Source organism: Papio anubis, chromosome 4, assembly GCF_008728515.1.
Source record: "Papio anubis isolate 15944 chromosome 4, Panubis1.0, whole genome shotgun sequence".
In the NCBI taxonomy this organism is placed as follows: domain Eukaryota; kingdom Metazoa; phylum Chordata; class Mammalia; order Primates; family Cercopithecidae; genus Papio; species Papio anubis.
The window spans coordinates 28,460,817-28,479,318 of NC_044979.1; the positions used below are offsets into that span (position 1 = coordinate 28,460,817).

The window sequence follows — 18,502 nt, forward strand, 5'->3', positions numbered from 1 at the left end:
TCTTATTCCAATTGTTTCATTAGCTAGATGATTTTTAAAAACCAGAGTTTTGAGTTTAGAAAATTCATTCAAAGTTCCCTTTAACCCATATGAAGCACAGATCTCTTGCTAGTTATCACCCACCTCTCAAAAACCTGTTAGGGATCCTTATGATGGGACAGGACTGAATGAAGCGCCTCCTAACTGGGTCCCATCGTATTTTCTTCTTACCTGTTACCACAATTATCAGCAATAAGTCAGACACATACAACACATGGCAAATAATACATAGTCACTGTAGTTATAAAGACAGAAAAACAGGAAACAAAACAATACTTGAATACAGAAAGAAAGTGATGTAAAGTAGCATTTAACCCTGTTTTGGAAGTCAAAATTAAATTAACATATAAGCAGTGATGAAGGTTTTCAACTCTTACCCCCAAAAGAATACAATTTTGTGCACTGTTTTTCAGAATTCTGGTTCAATAGTATGTGCACTCAATAATCACCAATGCCATCTTGTGGCAAAAATTCACCAGGAGCTTTATGAACAGATTAGAAATGATGACATTTTTAAGTCAGTTAATTTCAAAATGGAGCTCTGAAACTAACTGGACATAACAGAGGCTCCTGTTCCCTTCAAGGTTATATTAATTATATGGTTAAGAAGATAAAGCAGTGGGCACCATTCTTTAAATATGAAATAAGCTGTCCCTACTATAATTAAATTTTAAAACAGCAACTAAATTAAACAAACATTTAATATCTTAGCACTTCCACAGGGGAAAGGAGGGAAGGGACTCATCTGTCTTCCCAGGAAGCAAATTACCTCCATGTTAACCTCAATTAAAATATGTTTTCTTATAAAATAGAAAAAAAACCTAATAAATTAATAGAACTGTTAAATGGGATAATTTTCTCTTTTCCCAAAGTTTTGATAGCTCTCAAAGATAGCTGTTATTGACAATAAAAACAATTAACACTTGTATAATGTTTAGGGTTTACAAAGAGCTTTCACATATATTACCTCATATAATTCTCACAACAATCCTGTATTGATTCAACAATCATTTTATTTAGCATCTGCTATGCCTGGAGCCCTATGCTAGGACCTGAGATTGCAAAACAAGGACATGACTCCTGCTCTTCGGAGCCCATGGTCTCATGAGGAAGGCAGATGTGTAAACAAATAATTACATGATAGTGAAGGAACTGCTGTAATAGGAGCTACCAAAACACGTTGAAGAAGATAGTATCATCCTAATGTTTCAAGCAAGGAAGCTAAAGGAAAATTAAATGACTTAATGCCAGAGCCAGGATTCAAGCGAGGCCTTCTAACTCTAAAAACTTGCCTCTTTCCACAACACCATATTTATCCTATCTTAAATTCTCTAGAAAAAGAACAGTTTTTATTTTTGGCAACTGGAAATATATATTCAGATGTCCATCAGCAGGGTCTAGTTTGCTTACTACAGAACTTGTACATAGATATATACCAATTCTGTATAATGAAATGGCATCACTTGCACATTTGTACTTAATTTTGTAGAGAATACAGACTCATGGACAAGGGGAAGAATTATTTATTTTGCAAAAGGATTTATCTTTTAATATTCTAAGTCTTTTAAATCAGTGATTCCCTAATGTTGGTCTACTGACAACTGCTAGGCTAAGGTGAAGATTCACCAGTCCAACACAAAATGAGAAAAATATGGACAAGGCAGTAAGTTTTTCAAAAAGCTAAAATGTTCCGTTTAAAGGCCTGCCCTTTTTTCAGAGATTAGAACCTTTTTGTTGTTAAATATTCTTTACTTTATGAAATGATGCTGATAAGAAAATGGTAGTTGGTTTTCTTTTTAATATTCTCTCATGGAAAAACTGAAAATTTGCAAGCCCATCTCTACTCTAAATATACATATATGGATAAATATAAGTACATATATATTTTAGTGTACAGGTTTATGACATTCAACAGTCTAGAGAACCATTGTTTTAAATCAATACAGTATGTGTTGAGATGACTCCAGGGTCCAAAACTGTAAACCACACTGTCAAAGGATACATTAAATATATAAGAAACCTCCCTTGCCCTTAAGTTTACATTCTAATTAGGGAGACAAGACAGACACATAAAACAATTAGCAATACAGGACATAATATAACAAGTGATTAGCTTAAAATTTGACATTTTTATGTATCAAAAGCGTTAAAATGTACATACCCTTTGACCCAGCTATTCCACTTCTAGGAATCTATTCCTAAAGAAACAATCATAGATGCATGGAAAGATGTATGGACAAAGATATTAACTATGGTATTATTTATAATGGTAAAAAATTAGAAACACTTTCAATGTCCAGTGACAGGGGATGGTTAAGTATGCTAAATAAACATACTTAAATATGCTCATATTCTACACACCACTAAAGAGTATATACAAAACTATTTATTAACATGACAAAACATTCACAATATATTGCAAATGAAAAATACAATGTACAAAGTAGTATTAAGTATGACACCATTTTAGCAAAGAAAAAAGTATTTTTATATATTCAGAAAAAATACAGGAAAGATTACATCAAATTAATTTATTTGACTGTAGTTATCTTTGGATGGTTCTAATACATTATTTTTGTTTTTTCCCCTTTATGATGGTCTTTATTTTCCAAGCTCTCTGAGTAGGCATTACTTTTAGACTGGAAGAAAAACAATACTGTATTATTTTAATTTTTTTTAAAAGTGATTATAAAAAAATACTGGAAAGAAACATACCAAAGTCTTAACACTGGTTATGATTGGGCTTGAGGTTATTACCCCTTTTATGTTATCCATAAATTCTAGGATATGTGATTTTACAATGGAAAAATACAAAAAACTACTTTGGAGTAACACTGAGGGAATAACATTAAAAATTACCAAACCAGGCCTGGCATGGTGGCTCACGCCTGTAATCCCAGAGCTTTAAGAGGCCAAGGCAGGCAGATCACTTGAGGCCAGGAGTTTGAGATCAGCCTGGCCAACATGTCAAAATCCCATCTCTACTAAAAATATATGAAAATTAGTCAGGCATGGTGGCAGGTGCCTGGTAAATCCAGCTACTCAGGAGGCTGAGACAGGAGAATCGCTGGAACCTAAGAGGCAGAGGCTGTGGTGAGCCAAGATCGCGCCACTGCACTCCAGCCAGCCTGGGCGACAGAGCGAGACTCTGTCTCAAAAACAAAACAAAAAAAAAACACAAAAATAATTGACAAACCAAAACTGTAATAAAAAACCCTTTTTATGTTTTCTCAGGGCTTCTGTCAAACATCTTTGGCATGTCTCTCTCTCAGCAACCAGCGTAAGTTTGTATGCACAGACTCCTGTTGACTCTGCTGAGGTTATTCAATCAAGGCAGGCACTGACTTCAGAACCCGTTTTATTCTTTCACCCAAAGAGCAGAAAAAAGAGAAACTAGCAACATAACAGTGTTACGCCAACACAAATGTACTTATTAAATTTTTAAATAAATATATGCCTCTCCAGTTCCATATAAACATATTATTGGTCTGAACTTTCATTCATTGAAGTTTTAATTTTTATATATGCAAAGTGCCAACCTTCCTAAGTGATAGTTTAGACTCTTCAAAACAAAAACATAAGCCAGGTGTGGTGGCTCACACCTGTAATCCCAGCACTTTGGGAGGCTGAGACAGGCAGATCACCTGAGGTCAGGAGTTCGAGACCAGCCTGGCCAACATGGTGAAACCCCGTCTCTGCTAAAATACAAAAAAAATTAGCTGGGCATGGTGTCATGCGCCTGTAGTCCTGGCTACTCGGGAGGCTGAGGCAGGACAAGTGCTTGAGCCCAGGAGGCGGAAGTTGCAGTAAACCAAGATCATGCCACTGCACTCCAGCCTGGGCGACAGAGCGAGACTCTGTCTCCACAAAAATAATAATAATAATTTCTTCAATGATTTCATCAATATTTTATTTTCTGCTAGTTTTTAATTTTTTTCTCTTTTTTACTATGTTTACTTTGCTATAAATGTAACATAGTCATTGGCTGAATTAAAATGGTAGGCTGAGCAAACTGTGAGCAAGCTCACCTTCCCCTAAAATCTCCCAAATAACAAAAAAAGTCATTAAAAAAAAAAACCATAATTACAAGAAAACAAGAAATGCCCTTAGTGGACTAATACTATGAGGAATCACTGGACGATGAAAAGTGGGTATAATCAGACTAAAGAAAACACCACAGTCCTACACACCAAGAGCAGAGGACCAGGTGAAGCAGAGGGACCAACTCTCAGAGTCAACTAAGACACTAAGAGCAGAGGACCAGGGCAAGTGGAGGGACCAACTCTCAGAGTCAACTCAACCCCAAGGTAAAAGACAGCAGGAAGAAGTGAAACCATTTTAAACATTTACAGCCTAAGTGATTGGAGCGTAGCACAGAAGTTACATAGCAGGTTAACCCCTCCCAGCCATTTACCTCTTTGAGTCAAGCACTATAGAACAGAGGTGTTTGTTCCCAGATGGGAACAGTGGCAAAAACAACAAAGGTGTCACTCTCTAGCTAGAACAATGAGTGTGAACACTGGGATCAGAGAGAGAAGGTAGAACCCTGTGGGGATATTTTTTTTTAATTATTTAAATGCATTTTATTTTACTCTTGTATCCCTTTAGACTTTTAGCTCAATTTGTATCAATTGATAAATTTATATAATATAGTATATTGTATGATATGGTTTGGCTGTCTCTTCACCTAAATCTCACCTTGAATTGTAATAATCCCTACATGTCAAGGGCAGAGCCAGGTGGAAATAATTGAATAATGGGGGCAGTTTCCCCCATACTGTTCTCAAGAGAATAAATCTCTTGAGATCTGATGGCTTTATAAATGGGAGTCCCCCTGTACAAGCTTTCTTGCCTGCCACCATGTAAGACGTGGCTTTGCTCCTCATTTGCCTTTGGCCATGATTGTGAGGTCTCTCTAGTCACGTAGAACTGTGAGTCAATTAAACCTCTTTTCTTTATAAATTACCCAGTCTTGGGTATGTGGGGATATTAACACCCAGGCAGAAGAGGGGACAGTCACACTGAAGAAGCCTGGCAACTACTACACTTCATCTCATTGCTTATTCCATCCCTATCCACAATCCATGGAGACCTGCTGCAATAAACAGACGTAACACTCACAGCAAGGCTAACTAGGACTCACAGATAAAGATGAATGAGCATAAAACTAAGACCCAAGCATGAAGAAGTATTATAGAAAAGTATATTAAAAAGTTAAGACACAAAAGAGAATCGAACAATATTAAAATTTCAACTACCTTTTTGTTTGTTTTGCCAAAATGAACAAGCTAATCCTGTACTTCAGAGGGAAAAAAGCAAGAAACCCAGAATACCAAAACAATCTTGAAAAAGAAGTGAAAGAAGACTCATACTTCCTAATTTCAAAACTTTCTGCAAAGATACAGTATTCAAAAACTGTGGTACTGGCATATGGATGGACATACAGATTAAATGAATGGAATTGAGAGTCCAAAAGTAAACCCTAACATCCATAGTCAATGGATTTTTTTGACAAGGGTGACAAGGCTATTCAGTGGGGAATAAATAGACTTTTCAACGAATTGTCCTGGGACACTTGGATATAGTTTTACATTTAGAATTCTATGCCTACTCCAACTCCTGCTCAAGAAGGAGAGTGAAATAAAGACTTTTTTTATATGCAAGGATCCAAAAAGTTTGCTTCCTTCAGACTTCTGATGAAAGAATTACTCAAAGATATATATCTGGATTGTTTTTTTAAAAAATTAATGGAAGAATAACAAACAAGGCGTAAGAAAAGAGTAAGCAGAGAAACCAGCAAAACCTTTAAGTCTAAATATGCACTGACTGGGGAAAAAACATTACTAACATTCAAAACTATAATCTCAGATGCTATCAACAGGAATATTTATAAGGGTAGGAAGAGAGGCTGAGAGAAGGAAAACCAGAAGAACATTAAAGTATCTGTCTTATTCAGATGAAGGACATAGAAAATGATTAATATAGATATTGATGGAAAAATATAAATTGAAGTATTGTATAAAAGATTTAAGAATACTAGATGGCTTCACTGGTGAATTCCTCCAAATATTTAAGGGCCAATTGCCAAGTCAAACTGATGTAAGTAACCAAAGGTCTCATTCTAGAGAACCTGAAGACACATGTAAGAAGTCAGTCAGCTCTGATTTTCTTAAAATGAGAGAGACTAGTTAACAGTAGTTGCCAAAGTGTTTTATCAAGACTGGTCATGGTGGCAAGGATGCAGAGGACCTGGATGAGTTATACTTTGCTGGGAGGAATGTAACATGATACACACATACTCTGAGAGACGGTATGGCAGTTTCCTACAAAGCTAAACATATGTTTACCATACAACTCAACAATTACATTCTTGGCTATTTACCACAGAGAAATGAAAACTTACGTCCACACAAAAACCTGTACACAAACGTTCCTAACAGCTATATTCACAATAGCCAAAACATGGAAACAATCCCAATGTCCTTCAGCGAAATGAATGGTTAAACCTGTGGTACAACCATGAACTACTGATTCATGCAACCAATAGGGAAAAAAAAAAGTGTCAAAAGGTTACATACTGTATGATTTTACTCACATAACATTCTTGAAATGCCAAAATTTTAGAGAACAGATTAGTGGTCACCAGGGGTTTGCCAGGGAAGGTGGCTGTGGCTGTATCAGGGTACCACCAGGGAGCCTTGTGATGGAACTGTTCTGTATCTTGACTGTGGTGGCCACACGAATCTAACATGAAATAAAATTGTACAGCATATGATACACACACACACACACACACACACACACACAAGTACATGTAAAACTGATGAAATCTGAGTAAGGTCACTGGATGGTATCAAAGTCAATTTCCTAGTTGTGTTATTGTACAATAGTAACAGGATGCTATCATTCCAAGAAATTGCCTGGGGAAGGGTATATGGATCTCTCAGTATTATCTATTTTCCCTTTTTTTTTTAAGACAGTGTCTTACTCTGTCACCCAGGCTGAAGTGCAGTGGCATGATCTTGGCTCAATGCAACCTCCACCTCCCGGGCTCAAACAATCCTCCTACCTCAGCCTCCCAAGTAGCTGGGACTACAGGTGTGTGCCACCACACCTGGCTAATTTTTGTGTTTTTTGTAGAGATAGGGTCTCACCATGTTGCCCAGGCTGGTCTCAAACTCCTGGGCTCAAATGATCCGCCTGCCTCTGTCTCCCAAGTGCTGGGATCACAGGCATAAGCCACAGAACCCAGCGAATATTATTTCTTAAAACTGCAAATGAATCTACAGTTCTCAAAGTAAAAGGTATAAAAATTAAATAAAAACTGAAATGAAGAAAAAAAGATGGTGCCAATATGGAATAGATTACATTCAAAAATGATATATCTAAAACAATTATGAATATTTAACAATTAGAACTATTGAATCAGAGAAAATGATCCAAGAATTCTGACTTAGGTGGCTACAACATGTGGTACAGTCCTACTCCTATATATAATTCAGAATCTGTAGGAATTTCAAAAGAGAAGCAAATTAATACTGTATTTGGAATCGCTGCACAGTTGTACAGATTGCTTACTGCACAAGAGCTCCAGGTAAAGTGTCTAAGGGAGGCTAAATCCAGCCTTCACTCTATTCTCCAATGTACCCATGGGACTATGTCTACCTGGAAGAGGAATCTCTTTAAAATTTCACAATGACACACTTTGAGCTAACAGTGACTTACTTGTTAAGTAAACAACTTTCTTTTAAATTTAGGATAACCAACATTTATTATCTACTCTATGCCAAACACCTTTATATACTGAGTATCTACTCTATGCTTAGCACTTATAAATACTCTTTTTTTTTTGGCGGGGCATGGGAGAAGTAGACACAGGGTCTAGCCGTGTTGCCCAAGCTGGTCTTGAACTCCTGGACTCAAGAAATCCTCCTGCTTCTGTCTCCCAACAGGGAGACAACAGGCACGTGCCATCACACTCGGCTAATTTTTCTTTCTTTTGTAGAGATGTGGCCAGGGTTTCACCACGTTACCTAGGCTAGTCTCAAACTCCTGAGATTACAGACATGAGCCACCATGCCCAGTAGTCTTTTTCAATTTTAACATTTTACGATTCTAAGAAGTTTCAGACAAGGGGAAAAATTTTAAAGATAAAAGTTCATTTTAAAATCTTTTTTTTTTTTTTTTACTGTACATGGTTTTTTTTCTGTAAGATTTACCAAAAATCCTGCCTGCATTTGTACTTTACATGTATCAATGTGAATGTGCCTATCTTGAAATATTAACTATAGCCAGAGATTGTTTTTCTTAATTGAGTATTACCCTCCTTCCTTTTTATCTCCAGCAAAACTTCACCACTTAGAAAAATAAACTGAGGCCAGGGGCGGTGGCTCAGGCCTGTAATCCCAGCATTTTGGGAGGCCGAGGCAGGCGGATCACTTGAGGTCAGGAGTTCAAGACCAGCCTGGCCAACATGGTGATACCCTGTCTCTACTAAAATAGCTGGGTGTGGAGGCAGGTCCCTGTAATCCCAGCTACTCGGGAGGCTGAGGCAGGAGAATCACTTGAACCTGGGAGGCAGAGGTTTCAGTGAGCTGAGATTGTGCCACTGCACTCTAGTCTGGGTCACAGAGTAAGACTCTTGTCTCAAAAAAAAAACCAAAAACCAAAAAACAAACAAAAAAAAACAAACTAGAGAAGTAACTAATTTTGAAAGTGAAGACACGGCTGGAGCTGGTGGCTCAGGCCTGTAATCCCCAGCACTTTGGGAAGCTGAGGAAGGTGGGTCACTTGAGGTCAGGAGTTTGAGACCAGCCTGGCCAACATGGTAAAACCCCCATCTCTACTAAAAATACAAAAATTAGCCATGCGCGGTCGTGCACGCCTGTAATCCCAGCTACTCAGGAGGCTGAGGCAGGAGAATTGCTTGAACCCAGGAGGCAGAGGTTGCAGTGAGCCAAGATTGCACCACTGCACCCCAGCCTGGGGACAGAGCCAGACTAAGTCTCAAAAAAAAAAAAAAAAAAGTGAAGACATAACTTTTCTTTATGAACTCACTTTCCATTCTCTCAGGTCATTTTCTGTTGACAAATGCAATGCCTTCCAAGAAAATACCTAGATCTGACGGAAGGATATAAAAGCTTATATTGGACTAAATCCAGCAAAAGCAAATAACAGTCACTAATTAGCAAATTTTTAATATCTAATATCTGATATTTTTAAAGGTGCTTTAAAAAGTATAATATGGCCAGGCGCAGTGGCTCACACCTGTAATCCCAGCACTTTGGGAGGCTGAGGTGGGCAGATCACTTGAGGTCAGGAGTTTGAGACCAGCCCGGCGAACATGGTGATACCCCGTCACTACTAAAAATACAAAAATTAGCCAGGCATGGTGTTGGGCACCTGTAATCCCAGCTACTCGGGAGGCTGAGGCAGGAGAATCACTTGAACCCGGGAGGTGGACGTTGCAGTGAGCCAAGACAGCGCCACTGCACTCCAACCTGGGCGACAAGAGCAAGACTGCATCTCAAAAAAAAAAAAAAAAAAAAGAAATTACATATTTCTGTTTTAGGTTTGTGTGTATGTGTGTGTTTTAAGGAATTTGTTTTATGTGACACTAAAATATCTGTGGTTAGCATTTGATCGATTACACATCTGACTGAAATTAATTGAGTTGACAGTTTGTTGATGAAACCATACGGCAGGAGCTACTATGGGTAAAAAGAGAAATAACTCAAAGAAAAAACACCATTCAACTCCGAAGATCACTTACCTCATTTTTTTGCGAGTCATAATACTTCTAATTTCACTTCACTAGTCTTATTATGTCTTATGACGCTTTAATGCTCACATCCTAGATAAAGCTTGGAACAAATGCAGTGACATATAGCAAATATAAAAGGGAAGAGCATGAGATTGGGCTGGATTCTAAACGCAGCAGGAAGCTACTGAAGGATTCTGATCTGGGAAGCAACATAACCATAGCTGTGCATTAGGAAGATTAATCTTGTTTCAATATAGAGAATGAGTTAGGAAAGTAAGACTAGGAATAGCAAAAAAAAAAAAAAAACATTTTTAGTGTAGTCCAGTTCACGGCAGTGAGGGCCTGAATTACAGTACTAGTAACAAAAATAACTGGGAAGGACAGGAAGCAGAGGGGAGTGCAGCATGGTGCATAGACTTTTGAACCACATTGCCTGGGTCTAAATCCTAGCTCTGTCCCTTGCTAGCCATATGTCCTTGGACAAGGTCTTGTCCTGGGTACCCCAGCTTCCTTAACTATAAAAAAGGGACAGCAATAGTATCTATTCCCTTACTGAGTTATGAGTAAATGTTTATATAAATCCCTGGCTAATATTATTATAGGGATAAAACATAAGGAGTAAAAGACTAGCTGAATGGAAAAGTGGAGTAAAATAAGGGGATAAGTGTGAGTTTTTAAGTTCTATAACTTGAGGAAAACTTTTAAAACACAGACATTAAAAGGCAAGTTAGCAATATTTATCACTATGCATTGCAGTGATGTTCTTAAATAACAGAAACCAGAAACAAGCTAAATATCCATCAATTGGGTGGCTGGTAAATTACAGCACATTCACACAACACAACACTTTCAGCCATGAAGAAGCATGAGATAAGTCTAAATGTGCTAACACAGAACAATCCCCAAAATATATTTTTAAGTTAAAAAAAAAGACAGATGCAGAAAGAATACTTTGTTGTTGCACTCTGCTTTAATATAAAGATAACATACACCTATATGCACATATATGCAAATTCTACTTCTAGAAAGACACACCAGAAACTCTAGGGAGATGATACTGCTAGGCAGACAGAATGCAAAACGAGGGATCTCAACTGGAAGGGACACTTTCTCCTCTTGCATACTGTTTGATTTTACCAAGTTTACATGTTTTCCCATTTAAAAAATTAATAAGACAAAAAAAAAGACTTTTAGGAGGAAAGCTGGATGCATCCAATCATAGGAAATCATACTTACATATTTTAAGTAAGCGTAACCTTTATGTGTTCTACAAGCTTGCCCAATACTGATACTGGTAAAAGTCTAATGATACGGAGTGTTCAAAACCACTTAAAAATTGGGCAGAAGACTACAGAACTCATGAAAGTGAGAAGGAAAGGAGAAGCAAAGAAGGTTAATGAAGTAGGAGGAAGACAAGGACTGCTTACTTTAAAAAGTAAGGGAATGACCTTAAAAATAATTTGGGGAAAATAAAGCCTTAAAAAATATGCAGGCTAATAAAAATTAGGCTGCACCTGAAAATTCTAAGTAATTATGTCAATTTGTCATTTGAAATTCTTAATATATTTTTCAATGTTATAAATAGTTAATAGGTCAGTCCCTATTCAGCCCACAAAGGCCTGCTATACCCTATTAGATTACTTATAATAATACAGATTCCACCATTTTATTTTGTTTTGTTGTTGCTGTTAAATTTTTTGGTTTTTTTGAGAAAGAGTCTCACTCTGTCACCCAGGCTGGAGTAGAGCGGTGCAAGGTCAGCTCACTGCAACCTCCACCTCCTGGGTTCAAGCGATTCTGATGTCTCAGCCTCCCAAGTAGCTGGGACTACAGGCACCAGCCACCACGCCTGGCTAATTTTGTGTATTTTTAGCAGACATGGGGTTTTGCCATGTTGACCAGACTGGTCTCGAACTCCTGACCTCAGGTGATCCACTCACCGCGGCCTCCCAAAGTACTGGCATTACAGGCATGAGCCACTGCACCCGGCTGGGTCTACCATTTTAAAATCTTATCCTACTCAAGCTCTCAGGTACATTTGACAAGGTAGCCTCTCCCTCCTTCTTGAAACATGTTTTTCTCTTGACTCTTGTGAAACCAAGCAGTCCTGGTCTTCCTCCTACCTCACTAACCTTCTTTGCTTGCTTCTCCTTTCCTTCCCACTTTCAAGAGTTATACAGTCTTTTGACCAATTTGTAAAAATATTCTTTGTTTTTTTTTTCTGAGATGGAGTCTTGCTCTGTCCCCCAAGCTAGAGTGCAGTGGCGTGATCTCGGCTCACTGCAACCTCTGCCTCCTGGGTTCAAGCAATTCTCCTGCCTCAGCCTCCCCAGTAGCTGGAATTGTAGGCACCCACCACCACATCTGGCTAATTTTTGTATTTTTAGTAGAGACGGGGTTTCACCATATTGGCCAGGCTGGTCTCAAACTCCCAACCTCAGGTGATCCACCCGTCTTGGCCTCCCAAAGTGCTGGGTATGAGCCACCGCACATGGCTAAAAATATTCTTTGGTGAACTCATCCAGTCCAAAGGCTTGTTAATAATTTCAAAAAACATTGTGAGCCTCACCATCTCCCTTAAGTTTGATTTTTTTAATGTAAAGATTATTTACTGTATATCCTTACTTGGAGGTCAAATAGGCATCTCAGGCTTAACACCGCCAAAACAAAACTCTTGATTTGCCCCCTGCAATCCTGCTGCTTCAGATCTGCTCCATCACATTTGATGAGATCGTCATCTATCCAATTGCTCCAGACAAAAACTTAGGAGTCTTTTTTTTTCTTTTCCCAACTCACTGCAACCTCCGCCTCCTGGGTTCAAGCAATTCTTGTGCCTCAGCCTCCCAAGTAGCTGGGACTAAAGGCACACGCCACCACGCCCGGCTAATTTTTGTATTTTTAGTAGAGACGGGGTTTTGCCATGTTGGCCAGGCTGGCCTCAAACTCCTGACCTCAAGTGATCCGCCTGCCTTGGCCTCCCAAAGTGCTGGGATTACAGGATTGAACCACCGCATCTAGCCTTGTTAGCAATCATCTTGATTCTTCTCTCTCCTTCACACCTCACAGCAAATCCTATTAATGCTACTTTCGAAATACATCTCATATTCAACCACTTCCAACCACCAATATACCACCATACCCCAGTCTAAGCCACCATAATCTTTTTAGCAAAGTACTTCTATAGTCTTCTAAATGACCTCCATGTATCCTTATTACCACGTCCCACTAGCCATTCTCCAACCAGCAGCTAGAGGGAGCTTTAGAAAATAATAAATCATATCACATCACTCCTCTGCTTAAAATTACCCAATAGTTAACCCTTCAATTTTATAATAAAGATCATAAATTCAGTTTTAGGCTTGCTAAGCTTGAGAAATATGAAGCATATAATTGTAGATAGGGAGAAAACAAGGAAATGGCCCTCAAAAGAGATCTGGGCTGAAATTACAAACTGGCATAACTTATTGGCATATGCATAGATACTGAAAATCACAGATTTGGAAGAGAACACTTCAAGTAAGTTGAAAAGAGAAGGGTGGGAACACAGAACCAAGAATTGAGAACTCTCATACGTGATGTCCTGGTGGAAGGGAAAGAGTTGACAAAGACGACTAAGGATGAGGCCAGACACATAAATGGAAAACAAGACCTGATGCCCAGGAAGCCAAAAGGGAAAAGGATGTTTAAAAATGAAGGGAGATCAAGGCAGATGGAGATTTAAAAATGTTCCTTTGACTTGACACACATAAGTCATTTGTGGGTTTGTTTTTTTGTTTTTGAGATGGAGTCTCACTGTCACCCAGGTTGGAGTGCAGTGACGCAATCTCAGCTCACTACAACCTCCGCCTCCTGGGTTCAAGTGATTCTCCTGCCTCAGCCTCCCAAAGTGCTGGGATTAAAAGAGAGAATAGGAAAAAATGCTATGTAGATTAAAGTATACATGGGTGGGTCTAAAAAGATGACTAGGAGAATGGCACTTTAGAAAGAAGAAATGGTATGTACAAAATCAAGAAACAGTGTAGCACAGGAAATTCCAAGTTTTTAAAAAATCTCTCCTCTCAACCTACCTTGTTCCAAGAATTTAACGCAACTAACTGAAAATAGTTCTGCATAGCTGAAATATAAAATGAAAGACATAAATGGAGAGTTACCCTCTCCATTTAGGTAGAAAGGGACAAATAGAGTGAAGGTAAGTAGGAACAATCAACAACACAATTCCTTATCAAATTGTGACCAATTCGATAAGGAATGAGTAAAAGGAAGGAATCTCATGTGATTCCCACATTTCTGGCTTGACTCACTAAATTGATGATATAGCCATTAAATCAGTCAGGATAAGAAGCACAGGATGAAGTAACAGGTTTGGCAGGAAAAATGATGAAATTGTTTTTTGAAAATGTTGTATTTGAGGTACTCATCAGTCAGTTGGTAGAAACATCTAGAAGCTGTTGGCAAACAGGCCAGAAAGAGAGATGTGGGTTAGACATAGTTGTAAGTTTAATCAGGACATTAATGATATCTTACTAAGAGTAAGAAGGGGAAACAAACAGATATACTCTTGAATACCAATATTAAGGGGCAGATAAAGGAAAACTAACACGAAGTTCAAGAGATAAAAGAATAACTAAGAGCTCTTTAGGAATAGAAACTTTATTTAATTATGTATTCCCAGGGTCTAGCATAGGAGACAGTTAAAACCAAATTCTAGAGAAGCTGGGTAGGATGAAAACTAAGAGCTATCTACTGGAGTTAGCAATTAGGACATTATTACCTTAGTAAGAGCACTTGAGTGGAACGATGGAGGCAGAAGTGAGACTGCAAAAGACTGAAGAGAAGAAAAAAAGAAATTAAAATAAACAACAGAGTCTATTCTTTCTGAAAGCCGGGTTGTGACAGAGAGAAGTAAAACAGGCCACCAGCTAGGAAAAAACCTAAAATGTTACTCATATGGTAAACTGAGGAGAGATTCCACCTAATAAAATAACAGAAAACATAAACAAGCCTTGTGAGTAAAACATTTAAATATAGAACAGTTTTAAGAGAATCCCAAATTCCTACAGGTGATAAGTTATTACGCAGTATTAAATGAAACACTTGATAAAGAACTAAAAGGAAAGTAAAATATCAAAATGTTGATATAGCTGTCTTTAAGTGGAATCACGACGGATGATTTTCTCCTTGTCTCAATTTTTCTACATTTTCCAATTTGGGGGTTTTTTTTTGAGGCAGGGTCTCACTCTGTTGCCCAGGCTAGAGTGCAGTGGCATGATTGCAGCTCACTACAGCCTCAACCTTCTGGGCTCAGACAATCCTCCTGCCTCAGTGTCCCAAGTAGCTGGGATTAGCTGGGATTACAGGCACGTGCCCCAACAGCTGGCTAATTTTGTTTATTTTTTGTAAAGACAAGGTCTAACTATGTTACCCATGCTGGTCTCAAACTCCTGAACTTAAGCCAATTGCCCGCCTTGGCCTTCCAAAGTGCTAGGATTATAGGTGTGAGCCACCACACCCAGCCCATTATCCAAATTTTAATTAATGAGTTTGTATTCCTTTCATATAGTGGTTGTGGTAGGGGGTGGGAGACAACAGATTTTACAAAAACTAATGTCTCTTTTCTTTTAAAGAGATTCTAGCTCTAGAAAGGTAGACAACAGAGAGAAATATAAACAGAGAACAGAAAAGAAATGGAAGGGAAAAATAAAACCAACACAGAAATGAAATCTTCATTGGAAGTAGCACAAAGGAGTACACACACTGCTGAAAACGTATTAAGGGACATATTAATAGATGACAGAATTGAGAAAGGCAGGCAAAACATAAATGACCTGTGAGAACCACAAAACACTGTTGACATAAACTCTAGATCTAAATAAATGGAAATACATCTCATGTTCACAGACTAGAAGACTTAACATCATCAAAATGCCAGGTGCAGTGGCTCACGCCTGTAATCCCAGCACTTTGGGAGGCCAAGGCAGGTGGACTGCCTGAGCTCAAGAGTTCGAGACCAGCCTGGGCAACATGGTAAAACCCTGTCTCTACTAAAATACAAAAAATTAGCGGGGCGTGGCAGCGTGAGCCTGTAATCCCAGCTACTGGGGAGGCTGAGACAGAAGAATCACTTGAACCCAGGAGGCGGAGGTTGCAGTGAGCCAAGATCGTGCCACTGCACTCCAGCCTGGGTGACAGAGTGAGATTCCATCTCAAAAAACATAAATAAATAAACAATATCAAAATGACAACACTGCCCAAATTGATTTACAGACTTAATGCAATCCCTATCGGAACCCCAGCTGATAAAATGACAGTCCCTTGTACAAAGTGAATCCCTTGTACAAAATGACTCTCAAATTTATATGGCATTGCAAGGGACCCAGAATAGCCAAAATAACCCTAAAAGGGAGGAATAAATTAGGGGGACTCAAACTGTCCTGTCAAAACTTACTGCAGGCTGGGCATGGTGGCTCACACGTGTAATCCCAGCATTTTGGGAGACCAAGGCGGGCCGATCACCTGAGGTCAGGAGTTTGAGACCAGCCTCACCAACATGGAGAAACCCCATCTCTACTAAAAATACAAAATTAGCTGGGCGTGGTGGTACATGCCTGTAATCCCAGCTACCTGGGAGGCTGAGGCAGGAGAACTGCTTGAACCCAGGAGGTGGAGGTTGCAGTGAGCCAAGATTGCGCCGCTGCACTGCAGCATGGGCAACAAGAGCGAAACTCCAACTCAAAAAAAAAAAAAAACCCACAAATCTTACTGCAAAACAACAATAATTGAAGCAGTATGGTGTTGGTACATGAACAGACATATAGATCAATGGAATGGAACTCAGAGTCCAGAAATAAACCCATACATTTATGGTCAACTGATTTTCGACAAGAGTGCCAAAACCTGTTCAGCGGGGAAAGAATAGTCTTTCAACAGATAGTGCTGGGACAATTGGATAGGCAGTTGAGATAATCCTTATCTCATACTAAATACAAAAGTTAACTCAAAATGGATCAAAGACATAAATATAAGAGCAAAACTATGAAGCTCTTAGAGAAAAACAGGAACAAGTCTTCATGATCTTGGATTTGGCAAAAGATTCTAAGATATGACACTGAAACAGAACCAACAAAATAAATTAGACTTCATCAAGATTGAAAACTTTTGTGCTTTAAAGGGCACAATCAAGAAAATGAAAAGACAATCACAGAATGGGAGAAAATATATGCAAATCACACACAGGACAATGGATTTGTATCTAGAATATATAAAGACCTCCTATAACAACAATAAAAAGACAACCCAATTAAAAATGGGGCAAAGGATCTGAATAAATATTTCTCCAAAGAGGAAATGGCCAACACATACAAATAACCAACAATCACATGAAACGATGCTCAATATCATTACTCATCAGGGAAATACAAACCAAAAACCACAATGAGATGCCACCTTACACTCACTAGGACTGTTAGAATAAAAAAGAATAAAAATTTCATAGGCCAGGTGCAGTGGCTCACGCCCGTAATCCCAGCACTTTGGGAGGCTGAGGTGGGCAGATCACCTGAGGTCAGGAGTTCAAGAGCAGCCTGACCAACATGGTGAAACCCCATCTCTACTAAAAATACAAAAATTAGCCAGGTGTAGTGATAGGCACCTGCCATCCCAGCTACACGGGAGGCTGAGCCAGGAGAATCGCCTGAACCCGGGAGACAGAGGTTGCAGTGAGCCAAGATCACACTGCACTCCAGCCTGGGCGACAGAACAGCGAGGCTCTATCTCAAAAAGAAAAAAAAAAGAGAATAAAAATTTCATATACAGCAAATGTTGGCAAGGATGTGGAGAAATCAGAACCCTCATACAGTGCAGGTGGGAAAGTAAAATTCCAGCCACTTTGGAAAACAGTCTGGCAGTTCTTCAACTGATTGAACGTAGAACACAGAATTACCATATGACTCAACAATTCTACTTGTACATACAGACTTAAGAGAAACAAAAATATATGTCCATAGAAATTTATATGTCAACATTTACAGCAGCATTATTCATAATAGCCAAAAAGGAAAAACAACCTAAATATCCATCAACAGATGAATGGATAAACAAAATGGGTCTACCCATACAATGGAATATTATTCCATCATAAAATGCAATGATGTACTGATACCTTCTACAACATGCATGAACCCTGAAAACATTACGCAAAGTAAAAGACGCCAGACACAAAAGGCCACATACTATTACTATATGATTCCGTTCATATGAGAAAGTTTGTAACAGGGAAATCTACAGAGACAAAAAATAGATGAATAATTGCTTAGGGCTAGGGTGAGGGAATGGGGGAGGGGAACAGGAGGATAAGGGGATGATGAATAAAGGATAAAGAGCTTACTCTTGAGGTGATGAATTGTTCTAGAATTGACTGCAATGATGGCTGTGCATATCTGTGAATATACTAGAAACCATTGACTTTCACACTTCAAATGTATGAATTGTATGACATGTGAATTATATCTCCAGAAAGCTGTTAAAATACATAGAAATGGAATGTTTTTTAAAAAACTTAAGGGCCAGGCATGGTAGCGCACATCTCTAATCCCAGTATTTTGGGAGGCCGAGGTAGAAGGATGGCTTGAGGCCAGGAGTTCAAGACCAGCCTGGGTAACACAGCAAGACCCCCATCTCTACAAAAAATTTAAAAATTAGCTG

At 38.7% G+C, this 18,502-nt stretch overlaps 1 protein-coding gene across 4 annotated transcripts in view; it reads right to left on the reverse strand.

The window, feature by feature from the left end:
• The window catches only part of KLHDC10 (kelch domain containing 10), a 68,905-nt gene that overhangs the window by 38,660 nt on the left and 11,743 nt on the right, over positions 1-18,502 (reverse strand). For 2 of the 4 annotated variants that reach the window (XM_003896590.3, XM_031665160.1), the window contains exon 2: positions 124-210. The exons of the other annotated variants lie outside the window; for them this stretch is intronic. In XM_003896590.3, the coding sequence (XP_003896639.1) occupies positions 124-210 (87 nt within the window). The remainder of the gene's footprint in view (positions 1-123; positions 211-18,502) is intronic. 4 annotated transcript variants of the gene reach the window in all.